General features: G+C 41.1%; 1 protein-coding gene across 1 annotated transcript in view; it reads right to left on the bottom strand.

Annotated features, from left to right (window-relative positions):
- The window catches only part of LOC311131110 (gamma-aminobutyric acid receptor subunit alpha-5-like), a gene marked incomplete at its 5' end in the record, with an annotated part of 90,577 nt that extends 77,359 nt beyond the window's left edge, over positions 1-13,218 (bottom strand). Inside the window, 2 exons of the mRNA XM_084163921.1 lie at positions 7,807-7,889; positions 13,187-13,218. Of these exons, the coding sequence (XP_084020047.1) occupies positions 7,807-7,889; positions 13,187-13,218 (115 nt within the window). The remainder of the gene's footprint in view (positions 1-7,806; positions 7,890-13,186) is intronic.
- Positions 13,219-15,000: the final 1,782 nt, after the last annotated feature.

Genomic DNA, 15,000 nt, shown 5'->3' with positions numbered 1-15,000 from the left:
TAACAAAATTAATTTTAAAAAATCAAAATTTATATTTTCTAACAGTTTTTTGTTGTTGTTATGCCTTTACTCTGTGAATAATATCCATGCATTTCGTTTTTTTTTTAAAGTGAAGGTGTCTGTCATCACCATAGTGGCTTATCCATTCCAAACTTCTTCTTAACTAGGCGATCTACAAGGTATCGGTAGGCTATGATCAATTCATATGATTGATATGGTAGGCTATGATCAATTCATTCATGCAACCAGAGGGAAAAAAACTCTAGACCACCTTTACTCCACACACAGAGACGCATACAAAGCTCTCCCTCGCCCTCCATTTGGCAAATCTGACCATAACTCTATCCTCCTGATTCCTGCTTATAAGCAAAAACTGAAGCAGGAAGCACCAGTGATTCGGTTAATAAAAAAGTGGTCAGATGACGCAGATGCTAAGCTACAGGACTGTTTTGCTAGCACAGACTGGAACATGTTTCGGGATTCTTCAGACAGCATTGAGGAGTACACCACATCAGTCACTGGCTTCATCAATAAGTGCATCGATGATGTCGTCCCCACAGTGACCGTACGTACATACCCCAACCAGAAGCCATGGATTACAGGAAACATCCGCACTGAGCTAAAGGGTAGAGCTGCCGCTTTCAAGGAACGGGACTCTAACCCGGACGCTTATAAGAAATCCCGCTATGACCTCCGACGAACCATCAAACAGGCAAAGAGTCAATACAGGTCTAAGATTGAATCATACTACACTGGCTCTGACGCTCGTCGGATGTGGCAGGGCTTGAAAACTATTACAGACTACAAAGGGAAGCACAGCCGCGAGCTGCCCAGTGACACAAGCCTACCAGACGAGCTAAACCACTTCTATGCTCGCTTCGAGGCAAGCAACACTGAAGCATGCATGAGAGCACCAGCTGTTCCGGACGACTATGTGATCACGCTCTCCGTAGCCGATGTGAGTAAGACTTTTAAGCAGGTCAACATTCACAAGGCCGCAGGGCCATACGGATTACCAGGACGTGTACTCCGAGCATGTGCTGACCAACTGGCAAGTGTCTTCACTGACATTTTCAACATGTCCCTGACTGAGTCTGTAATACCAACATGTTTCAAGCAGACCACCATAGTCCCCGTGCCCAAGAACTCTAAGATAACCTGCCTAAATGACTACCGACCCGTAGCACTGACGTCTGTAGCCATGAAGTGCTTTGAAAGACTGGTCATGGCTCACATCAACAGCATAATCCCAGAAACCCTAGACCCACTCCAATTTGCATACCGCCCCAACAGATCCACAGATGATGCAATCTCTATCGCACTCCACACTGCCCTTTCCCACCTGGACAAGAGGAACACCTACGTGAGAATGCTATTCATTGACTACAGCTCAGCATTCAACACCATAGTGCCCTCTAAGCTCATCACTAAGCTAAGGATCCTGGGACTAAATACCTCCCTCTGTAACTGGATCCTGGACTTCCTGACGGGCCGCCCCCAGGTGGTAAGGGTAGGTAACAACACATCTGCCACACTGATCCTCAACACGGGGGCCCCTCAGGGGTGCGTGCTCAGTCCCCTCCTGTACTCTCTGTTCACCCATGACTGCATGGCCAGGCACGACTCCAACACCATCATTAAGTTTGCCGACGACACAACAGTGGTAGGCCTGATCACCGACAACGATGAGACAGCCTATAGGGAGGAGGTCAGAGATCTGGCCGTGTGGTGCCAGGACAACAACCTCTCCCTCAACGTGACCAAGACAAAGGAGATGATTGTGGACTACAGGAAAAAAAAAAAAAAAAGAAAAAAAAAAAAAAAGAGCTTCAAGTTCCTTGGTGTCCACATCACCAACGAACTATCATGGTCCAAACACACCAAGACAGTCGTGAAGAGGGCACGACAAAGCCTATTCCTCCTCAGGAGACTAAAAAGATTTGGCATGGGTCCTCAGATCCTCAAAAAATTCTACAGCTGCACCATCGAGAGCATCCTGACTGGTTGCATCACCGCCTGGTATGGCAACTGCTTGGCCTCTGACCGCAAGGCACTACAGAGGGTAGTGCGTACGGCCCAGTACATCACTGGGGCAAAGCTCCCTGCTATCCAGGACCTCTATACCAGGCGGTGTCAGAGGAAGGCCCTCAAAATTGTCAAAGACTCCAGCCACCCTAGTCATAGACTGTTCTCTCTGCTACCGCACGGCAAGCGGTACCGGAGTGCCAAGTCTAGGTCCAAAAGACTTCTCAACAGCTTCTACCCCCAAGCCATAAGACTCCTGAACAGCTAATCATGGCTACCCGGACTATTTGCACTGCCCCCCCACCCCATCCTTTTTACGCTGCAGCTACTCTGTTAAGTATTTATGCATAGTCACTTTAACTCTACCCACATGTACATATTACCTCAACTACCTCAACTAGCCGGTGCCCCCGCACATTGACTCTGCAACGGTACCCCCCTGTATATATAGCCTCCCTACTGTCACTTTATTTTACTGTATATATAGCCTCCCTACTGTCACTTTATTTGACATCTGCTCTTTTTTTCTCAACACTTTTTTTGTTGTTGTTTTATTCTTACTTTTTTTGTTTAAAATAAATGCACTGTTGGTTAAGGGCTGTAAGTAAGCATTTCACTGTAATGTCTGCACCTGTTGTATTCGGCGCATGTGACCAATAAAATTTGATTTGATTTGATTTGATTTGGAATTCTGTGACTGACCACCCCCTAATTACCGAAGGATCAGCCTACATTCTACTATATGGTCATAACGTTACAGATATATATTATACAGTACATTTATGTCTCTGGGTGTAGCTATGAATTGTAACTAGCTACAAAATACAGTGGGGAGAACAAGTATTTGATACACTGCCGATTTTGCAGGTTTTCCTACTTACAAAGCATGTAGAGGTCTGTCATTTTTATCATAGGTACACTTCAACTGTGAGAGACGGAATCTAAAACAAAAATCCAGAAAATCACATTGTATGATTTTTAAGTAATTAATTTGCATTTTATTGCATGACATAAGTATTTGATCACCTACCAACCAGTAAGAATTCCGGTTCTCACAGACCTGTTAGTTTTTCTTTAAGAAGCCCTCCTGTTCTCCACTCATTACCTGTATTAACTGCACCTGTTTGAACTCGTTACCTGTATAAAAGACACCTGTCCACACACTCAATCAAACAGACTCCAACCTCTCCACAATGGCCAAGACTAGAGAGCTGTGTAAGGACATCAGGGATAGAATTGTAGACCTGCACAAGGCTGGGATGGGCTACAGGACAATAGGCAAGCAGCTTGGTGAGAAGGCAACAACTGTTGGCGCAATTATTAGAAAATGGAAGAAGTTCAAGATGACGGTTAATCACCCTCGGTCTGGGGCTCCATGCAAGATGTCACCTCGTGGGGCATCAATGATCATGAGGAAGGTGAGGGATCAGCCTAGAACTACATGGCAGGACCTGGTCAATGACCTGAAGAGAGCTGGGACCACAGTCTCAAAGAAAACCATTAGTAACACACTACGCCGCCATGGATTAAAATCCTGCAGCGCACGCAAGGTCCCCCTACTCAAGCCAGCGCATGTCCAGGCCCATCTGAAGTTTGCCAATGACCATCTGGATGATCCAGAGGAGGAATGGGAGAAGGTCATGTGGTCTGATGAGACAAAAATATAGCTTTTTGGTCTAAACTCCACTCGTCGTGTTTGGAGGAAGAAGAAGGATGAGTACAACCCCAAGAACACCATCCCAACCGTGAAGCATGGAGGTGGAAACATCATTCTTTGGGGATGCTTTTCTGCAAAGGGGACAGGATGACTGCACCGTATTGAGGGGAGGATGGATGGGGCCATGTATTGCGAGATCTTGGCCAACAACCTCCTTCCCTCAGTAAGAGCATTGAAGATGGGTCGTGGCTGGGGCTTCCAGCATGACAATGACCCGAAACACACAGCCAGGGCAACTAAAGAGTGGCTCCGTAAGAAGTATCTCAAGGTCCTGAAGTGGCCTAGCCAGTCTCCAGACCTGAACCCAATAGAAAATCTTTGGAGGGAGCTGAAAGTCCGTATTGCCCAGCGACAGCCCCGAAACCTGAAGGATCTGGAGAAGGTCTGTATGGAGGAGTGGGCCAAAATCCCTGCTGCAGTGTGTAAAAACCTGGTCAAGACCTACAGGAAACGTATGATCTCTGTAATTGCAAACAAAGGTTTCTGTACCAAATATTAAGTTCTGCTTTTCTGATGTATCAAATACTTATGTCATGCAATAAAATGCAAATTAATTACTTAAAAATCATACAATGTGAACTGAATGGGATGCTGACTCGATTTCCCCTTCCTGACATCTTACCTTGCATGTTCTGAACATGACTACACTAAACAAATTGACTGACCCATCTTACCAACCATCTTTATTAACCCTGGAAGATTCCAGTGTACAGAATTTAGTAGTTATAATCAACATGCAATCATATTAATTTCCGAATGGCTGTCAAATGCTATACAGCTATACATTATTTTCTTCATTTACCAGTGCAAGTACACACACACACACACACACACACACACACACACTCACACACACACACACACACACACACACACACACACACACACACACACACACACACACACACACACACACACACACACACAGACACACAGACACACACACACACACACACACACACAGAGACACACACACACACACACACACAGACACACACACACAGACACACACACACACACACACACACAGAGACACACACACACACACACACACACACACACACACACACACACAGAGACACACACACACACACACACACACACACACACAGAGACACACACACACACACACACAGAGACACACACACACACACACACACACACACACACAGAGACACACACACACACACACATACACACACACACACAGACAGACACACACACACACACACACACACACACACACACACACACACAGACACACACACACACACACACACACACACACACAGACACACACACACACACACACACACACACACAGACACAAACACACACACACACACACACACACACACACACACACAGAGAGACACACACACACACACAGACACACACACACACACACACACACAGACAGACACACACACACACACACACACACACACACACACACACACACACACACACACACACACACAGACAGACAGACACACACACACAAACACAGACACACTCAGTACCATTGGCTCAAAAATAAATGTCCCTGATATGTCTACCTCGGATCAGCCTTTCAGAATAGCACAAAACCCAGAAAAGGACTTAAAATAGCCCCGTATATTAACATATGTAGCCTGAGAAACAAGGTTCATGAAACTGACAACTTAATAACATTAGAAAACCTTCATATTCTGGCCATCTCTGAAACACACCTTCCTTTGATGATGCAATAGTAGCTATACATGGTTATAGAATCTATAGGAAAGCTATAAATGCAAATGGAGGAGGTGTTGCCACGTCCTGTACGTCCAGAGTCATATTCCTGTTAGGCTGAGAGAGGATCTCATGTCAGATGAGGAAGTATAACAGCTAAACAGCTATAGATTCATCTGCCTCGCCTAAAGCCTATTCTTCCAGTTACTGATAGGCGTGAACCCACCAAGAAACTCACTGTTAGAGCTGCCAAATCCCCATGGATAGGTGATGAATTGGAAAAAAAACTGTATGGCTGAGAGGGACGAGGCAAAGGGGATAGCAAATAAGTCTGATGACACAGCAGACTGGCAAACATGCTGTAAATTGAGAAATCATGTGACTAAACTGAACAAAAAGAAGAAGAAAGTATACTATGAAACAAAGATCAATGATATAAAGAATGATAGTAAAAGCTCTGGAGGACTATCTACGCTCCGTCCTTCACTGAGGCAGATGGCTCGTTCATAACAAAACCCTTTGATATTGCCGACCACTTTAACAACTTTTATGTTGACAAGATTAGCAAACTTAGGTGTGACACGCAAACAACAAACACCGAGCCTTCACATTAATCCGTAACGGACCAAATAATGAAAGACTAGCACTGTAGTTTTGAGTTCCGCAAAGGTAGTGTGGAAGAGGTGAAAAAATTGTTATCTATAAGGACAAGCCACCTGGTACCGACAACCTGGCAAATTGCTGCAGTTGGTAGCAGAATACGTTGTGACTACTTTTTTTCCACATCTTCAATGTAAGCCTAGAAAATGGAGTGTACCCTCAGGCCTGGAGGGAGTCAAATGTCATTCCGCTGCTCAAGAATAGCGGAGCAACCTTTAACGGTTCAAACAGCTGACCCAATCAGCCTGTTACCGGCTCTTAGCAAACTTTTGGAAAAAATGTTGTTTGTCCAAATACAAAGTTATTTTACAGAAAACTAATTAACAACAGACTTTCAGCATGCTTATAGGGAAGGGCACTCAACATGCTCGGCACTGACACAAATGACTGATGATTGGCTAAAATAAATTGATAGTAAGAAGATTGTGGGAGATGTTTTGTTAGACTTCAGTGCAGCTTTTGATATCATTGATCATAACCTACTGCTGAAAAAACGTAGGTGTTATGGATTTGCATCCTCTGCCTTATTATGGAGTGAGAGTTACCTATCCAATAGAACACAGATGGTTTATTGAGAGTTACCTATCCAATAGAACACAGATGGTTTATTGAGAGTTACCTATCTAATAGAACACAGATGGTTTATTGAGAGTTACCTATCTAATAGAACAGAGGGTTTATTGAGAGTTACCTATCCAATAGAACACAGATGGTTTATTGAGAGTTACCTATCTAATAGAACACAGATGGTTTATTGATAGTTACCTATCTAATAGAACAGAGGGTTTATTGAGAGTTACCTATCCAATAGAACACAGATGGTTTATTGAGAGTTACCTATCTAATAGAACACAGATGGTTTATTGAGAGTTACCTATCCAATAGAACAGAGGGTTTATTGAGAGTTACCTATCTAATAGAACAGAGGGTTTATTGAGAGTTACCTATCTAATAGAACAGAGGGTTTATTGAGAGTTACCTATCTAATAGAACACAGATGGTTTATTGAGAGTTCCCTATCCAATAGAACACAGATGGTTTATTGAGAGTTACCTATCTAATAGAACACAGATGGTTTATTGAGAGTTACCTATCTAATAGAACACAGAGGGTTTATTGAGAGTTACCTATCTAATAGAACAGAGGGTTTATAGAGAGTTACCTATCTAATAGAACACAGAGGGTTTTCTTTAATGGAAGCCTCTCTCATGCGAATCGGGTTGAGTGTGGTGTACCGCAGGGCAGCCAGCTTGGGACATCATTGTTTTGTTTAGTGGGTAAGAGCGTTGTGCCAGTAACCGAAAGGTCGCTGGTTCTAATCCCCGAGCCGACTAGGTGAAAAATCTGTCGATGTGCCCTTAAGCAAGGCACTTAACCCTAATTGCTCCTGTAAGTCGCTCTGGATAAGAGCGTCTGCTAAATGACTTAAATGTAAATGTAAAATGTAAATGTTTTTACTAATGACCTTCCACTGAACCTGACCTTCACAGCATTGGGACAGAGGTACAGACTCACAGCAGAAACATCACGTGTGTGTGTGTGTGTGTGTGTGTGTGTGTGTGTGTGTGTGTGTGTGTGTGTGTGTGTGTGTGTGTGTGTGTGTGTGCGTGTGCGTGTGCGTGTGTGTGTGTGTGTGATAATAGCAGATCCGTAATGGCAGATGTGTTTAGTGAGGAGTCTTATTAACTTACAGCTTCCAAACTTGAGAGGACAGGCGTGGGCATCCATGGGGAAGTCCTCTAACTGCATGGGGCATTCTGCTGAGATGGTTAACCTGAAGAGACATCAGAGATTAGAAATAATATTGCTATCATTACACATTACAATTATTATCATCGTTATTATCAACTGCTCAACTCCATTACACCAATAATTCCATTACTAAGTCAGAACATGTTATTACTAGAGGAATTACAGTGTTACTACAAAACCATAAGAGGCCTCCTGTAGCTCAGTTGGTAGAGCATGGCGCTTGCAACGCCAGGGTTGTGGGTTCGATTCCCACGGGGGGCCAGTATGAAAAATGTATGCACTCACTAACTGTAAGTCGCTCTGGATAAGAGTGTCTGCTAAATGACTAAAAATGTAAATTAAGAGCAATTTATGCTTTGAGATGGTTAACCTAGAGAGGTTAAAAACAACATCATGATTATTTTACAAATCATCATCATCATCATCATCATCGATATCAATTACCAATGTCAAAATCATAAACAAAAAAACTATTTCACTATGTAATTACAAAGCGGTGAAATGATCATGCAATTACAGTATTACACAGGTACAAGAGAAATGTAATGTAAATGGTTACTAAATTATGTTTAATAACATCGAACATAAACAATCATTGATGAGAATAATCATAACATCATCATAATCCCTGCTAGGATCCAAAGGTAATCCCAGTAGGTGAATGAATAATCTCACCCTGTAAAAAAATTGTTGTTTAATTTTAGAGCGATGGCACTCCCTGGTGGTGTAATAAAGTAATGTGGGCAGGAAACAAATATATTTAGTTTATAGGGTTATATAAGGCCCTTTAACCCCATAAACCAAATATAAGGCCCTTTAACCCCATAAAACAAATATAAGGCCCTTTAACCCCATAAACTAAATATAAGGCCCCTTAACCCTATAAACCAAATATAAGGCCCTTTAACCCCATAAACTAAATATAAGGCCCCTTAACCCTATAAACCAAATATAAGGCCCTTTAACCCCATAAACCAAATATAAGGCCCCCTAACCCTATAAACCAAATATAAGGCCCTTTAACCCCATAAACTAAATATAAGGCCCTTTAACCCTATAAACTAAATGCAAGGCCCTTTAACCCCATAAACCAAATATAAGGCCCTTTAACCCCATAAACCAAATATAAGGCCCTTTAACCCCATAAACTAAATATAAGGCCCCTTAACCCTATAAACCAAATATAAGGCCCTTTAACCCCATAAACCAAATATAAGGCCCTTTAACCCTATAAACTAAATATAAGGCCCTTTAACCCTATAAACCAAATATAAGGCCCTTTAACCCTATAAACTAAATATAAGGCGCTTTAACCCTATAAACTAAATATAAGGCCCTTTAACCCTATAAACTAAATATAAGGCCCTTTAACCCCAAAAACCAAATATATGGCCCTTTAACCGCATAAACCAAATATAAGGCCCTTTAACCCTATAAACCAAATATAAGGCCCTTTAACCCTATAAACTAAATATAAGGCCCTTTAACCCCATAAACCAAATATAAGGCCCTTTAACCCCATAAACTAAATATAAGGCCCTTTAACCCTATAAACCAAATATAAAGCCCTTTAACCCTATAAACTAAATATAAGGCCCTTTAACACCATAAACCAAATATAAGGCCCTTTAACACCATAAACCAAATATAAGGCCCTTTAACCCCATAAACTAAATATAAGGCCCTTTAACCCTATAAACCAAATATAAGGCCCTTTAACCCCATAAACTAAATATAAGGCCCTTTAACCCTATAAACCAAATATAAGGCCCTTTAACCCTATAAACCAAATATAAGGCCCTTTAACCCCATAAACCAAATATAAGGCCCTTTAACCCCATAAACTAAATATAAGGCCCTTTAACCCTATAAACCAAATATAAGGCCCTTTAACCCTATAAACCAAATATAAGGCCCTTTAACCCCATAAACCAAATATAAGGCCCTTTAACCCTATACACTAAATATAAGGCCCTTTAACCCTATAAACCAAATATAAGGCCCTTTAACCCTATAAACCAAATATAAGGCCCTTTAACCCTATAAACTAAATATAAGGCCCTTTAACCCTATATATCCAAATATAAGGCCCTTTAACCCTATAAACCAAATATAAGGCCCTTTAACCCTATAAACTAAATATAAGGCCCTTTAACCCTATAAACTAAATATAAGGCCATTTAACCCTATAAACTAAATATAAGGCCCTTTAACCCTATAAACTAAATATAAGGCCCTTTAACCCTATAAACTAAATATAAGGCCCTTTAACCCTATTAACCAAATATAAGGCCCTTTAACCCTATTAACCAAATATAAGGCCCTTTAACCCCATAAACCAAATATAAGGCCCTTTAACCCCATAAACTAAATATAAGGCCCTTTAACCCTATAAACCAAATATAAAGCCCTTTAACCCTATAAACTAAATATAAGGCCCTTTAACCCTATAAACCAAATATAAGGCCCTTTAACCCTATAAACCAAATATAAGGCCCTTTAACCCCATAAACCAAATATAAGGCCCTTTAACCCTATAAACTAAATATAAGGCCCTTTAACCCTATATATCCAAATATAAGGCCCTTTAACCCTATAAACCAAATATAAGGCCCTTTAACCCTATAAACTAAATATAAGGCCCTTTAACCCTATAAACTAAATATAAGGCCATTTAACCCTATAAACTAAATATAAGGCCCTTTAACCCTATAAACTAAATATAAGGCCATTTAACCCTATAAACTAAATATAAGGCCCTTTAACCCTATAAACTAAATATAAGGCCCTTTAACCCTATAAACTAAATATAAGGCCCTTTAACCCTATTAACCAAATATAAGGCCCTTTAACCCTATTAACCAAATATAAGGCCCTTTAACCCCATAAACCAAATATAAGGCCCTTTAACCCCATAAACTAAATATAAGGCCCTTTAACCCTATAAACCAAATATAAAGCCCTTTAACCCTATAAACTAAATATAAGGCCCTTTAACCCCATAAACCAAATATAAGGCCCTTTAACCCTATAAACTAAATATAAGGCCCTTTAACCCTATAAACTAAATAAAAGGCCCTTTAACCCTATAAACCAAATATAAGGCCCTTTAACCCTATAAACTAAATAAAAGGCCCTTTAACCCTATAAACCAAATATAAGGCCCTTTAACCCTATAAACTAAATATAAGGCCCTTTAACCCTATAAACCAAATATAAGGCCCTTTAACCCTATAAACTAAATATAAGGCCCTTTAACCCTATAAACCAAATATAAGGCCCTTTAACCCTATAAACCAAATATAAGGCCCTTTAACCCTATAAACTAAATATAAGGCCCTTTAACCCTATCAACCAAATATAAGGCCCTTTAACCCTATAAACCAAATATAAGGCCCTTTAACCCTATAAACTAAATATAAGGCCCTTTAACCATATAAACCAAATATAAGGCCCTTTAACCCCATAAACTAAATATAAGGCCCCTTAACCCTATAAACTAAATATAAGGCCCTTTAACCCTATTAACCAAATATAAGGCCATTTAACCCTATAAACTAAATATAAGGCCCTTTAACCCTATAAACTAAATATAAGGCCCTTTAACCCTATTAACCAAATATAAGGCCATTTAACCCTATAAACTAAATATAAGGCCCTTTAACCCTATAAACTAAATATAAGGCCCTTTAACCCTATAAACTAAATATAAGACCCTTTAACCCTATTAACCAAATATAAGGCCCTTTAACCCTATTAACCAAATATAAGGCCCTTTAACCCCATAAACCAAATATAGGGCCCTTTAACCCCATAAACTAAATATAAGGCCCTTTAACCCTATAAACCAAATATAAAGCCCTTTAACCCTATAAACTAAATATAAGGCCCTTTAACCCCATAAACCAAATATAAGGCCCTTTAACCCTATAAACTAAATATAAGGCCCTTTAACCCTATAAACTAAATAAAAGGCCCTTTAACCCTATAAACCAAATATAAGGCCCTTTAACCCTATAAACTAAATAAAAGGCCCTTTAACCCTATAAACCAAATATAAGGCCCTTTAACCCTATAAACCAAATATAAGGCCCTTTAACCCTATAAACCAAATATAAGGCCCTTTAACCCTATAAACTAAATATAAGGCCCTTTAACCCTATAAACCAAATATAAGGCCCTTTAACCCTATAAACTAAATATAAGGCCCTTTAACCATATAAACCAAATATAAGGCCCTTTAACCCTATAAACCAAATATAAGGCCCTTTAACCCTATATATCCAAATATAAGGCCCTTTAACCCTATAAACCAAATATAAGGCCCTTTAACCCTATAAACTAAATATAAGGCCCTTTAACCCTATAAACTAAATATAAGGCCCTTTAACCCTATAAACTAAATATAAGGCCCTTTAACCCTATAAACTAAATATAAGGCCCTTTAACCCTATTAACCAAATATAAGGCCATTTAACCCTATAAACTAAATATAAGGCCCTTTAACCCTATAAACTAAATATAAGGCCCTTTAACCCTATAAACTAAATATAAGGCCCTTTAACCCTATTAACCAAATATAAGGCCCTTTAACCCTATTAACCAAATATAAGGCCCTTTATCCCCATAAACCAAATATAAGGCCCTTTAACCCCATAAACTAAATATAAGGCCCTTTAACCCTATTAACCAAATATAAGGCCCTTTAACCCCATAAACCAAATATAAGGCCCTTTAACCCCATAAACTACATTTCCTGCAACTTTCTGAAACGGTACAGGAATGTGTGTGTGTGCGGTGCGCATGTCTGTCTACACTTTGTGTAACCGTTAGTGATAATGCTAATGATAACCATTTTCTGGTAGGGATGGAAAGGCTTTCCCATAAACCTTCTCAATTAAATGTTATCTACAAAGTAGCCTACGCCTACCTGGCAGAATTATATCATGATTGTTTGGATATCCAGTGGACATTTGGTTAGCAGACTCTGCAATCACATGAGCGCTACAGAAACATCGCTAAACCAAACAACAGTCTTCTAGCTGGTGCACACTGGAATTAAAGGGTAACTACACCCAAAAAGCCAAATTACTTTTCAAGATTTGTCCCAGACTGCAAAAGTGGTCTCCTGATAGTTTAAGCATTGTTGTGGACTTACAACATCCAATTTTGCTGGTTTCTATTAAAAAACCTGAAAACAAACGGGAAAAACAGATACCTGGAAAAACCAAACGGAGACAACAACATGTTGGGGAAAAAACGGAATCAGGCTAAAATCCGGACTTAATGGTGTCCTCTACGCTCACCCTCTCGTCTTACTGTCCCACTTTATCCCCGTCTATCTCTGTCATTCTGTCTCTCAATAATCAGAGGTGGAATTGAGTTGGAATGCATGTGACCTTAATGGGAACAGCATTCCTAGTGATGTGTATTTCCAGCTGCATCAGAACAGCATAACGGTAACCAACCTGACAACTGTGATCCTGTACTGCCATCTACTGGGCATAGTTCATCACCATCGTCTGGCTTTCCAGAAACAGCTCAATAATAACATCAGCATTATTCAGTCTACCAGCTCCTATATCAGAAGGTATATACAGTATGTCTTCTGTTCATAATGTGGTCCACTGAAACATAGCAATGTTCACCAGCCCATATATAAAAATGTTGTTCCAATAAATCTTCAAATGTAATCGGACATTGAACATTCGTGGTTACACTTTAAGTTCCTTTCGTAAAACATTGGATTAAGAATCCCCACAGGAAATGTGCAGTAGAGGAGAGAACACATGTCTGGTGTTGTAAATGCTCAGAATCTGCTCAGAAATTGAGCCGACGCATTAATTGGTTCTCTCAAATGTTTAATTGTTCATGGGGGGTTGAGACCTGTCGAGTTGAGACCTTGTGTGGCTGTGTGTGGGTGTTTGAGTGACAACGGCACGGAGGGGGCGGGGGCTCAGTGTGTGTGTGGGTGTTTGAGTGACAACGGCACGGAGGGGGCGGGGGCTCAGTGTGTGTGTGGGTGTTTGAGTGACAACGGCACGGAGGGGGCGGGGGCTCAGTGTGTGTGTGGGTGTTTGACTGACAACGGCACGGAGGGGGCGGGGGCTCAGTGTGTGTGTGGGTGTTTGACTGACAACGGCACGGAGGGGGCGGGGGCTCAGTGTGTGTGTGGGTGTTTGACTGACAACGGCACGGAGGGAGCGGGGGCTCAGTGTGTGTGTGGGTGTTTGACTGACAACGGCACGGAGGGGGCGGGGGCTCAGTGTGTGTGTGGGTGTTTGAGTGACAACGGCACGGAGGGGGCGGGGGCTCAGTGTGTGTGTGGGTGTTTGACTGACAACGGCACGGAGGAGAAACAACCAGTAAAAGCACAGCCACCTGTATTATCATTATGCATCGTGCCGACTACATCTAAACAGCCTTTCCAGACTCTAGGTAAGAGCACACCTCCTCAATCTATTGTCCTACACCTCCCTCTGGTGGACAACACAGGAACGTCACAACTGGAAGAACGGTCTCTTATGATTTAAAAAGACAGAGAACAGTGGTAAGGCAAAACAACGGACTGGCTTTTCCAAAGTGATTTGAGTGGGTGCAGAGTTGCATGATACCCAACCACACAAAACAGTGGTGTTTTCAGAAAATAGGCTTTGTAACTTACTGGTTAGTTTTTCAATAATTCAACACGTCAATGATTCCCTCTTAGGATTGTGTCTGTAGCAAGACTTAGGGCTCTATTTGAACAAACCTAACGGAATGGGTGCTGTAGGTTTCAGGGGGTCAGAAATATTTTTGCTATTTTCACAACCAGAATTTTGGGGTGCACTAGCTGGTGGTGGGGCGAAAGGGTTTTGATGAATAAACAAGTTGAAGGTGTGTCAAGGCTTGACCCCCTCACTGGCCAATCAGAACGTGCTCCAAGGCTAAATATGTGGTTGCTTCAAGTTGTGTATTTACAGTCTTTTAAGTATTGCGTTGTCATCAACTCCAATTAGGATGTTAGTCCGTTATAGCCTAGTTCGTTAAATAGCCTGCAAAACCAACATAATATAATGTAGGCCTACCCCATCTTTGCTAAATATGTTGAACATGTTTGCAGTCCACATTGTTTTAATTCATTGCGTGGCTTC

The sequence above is a fragment of the Coregonus lavaretus genome (assembly GCF_964263955.1).
Source record: "Coregonus lavaretus genome assembly, chromosome: 6".
In the NCBI taxonomy this organism is placed as follows: Eukaryota; Metazoa; Chordata; class Actinopteri; order Salmoniformes; family Salmonidae; genus Coregonus; species Coregonus lavaretus.
The sequence above is the reverse complement of the archived record's forward strand: the minus strand, read 5'-3'. Positions and strand labels throughout refer to the sequence as shown.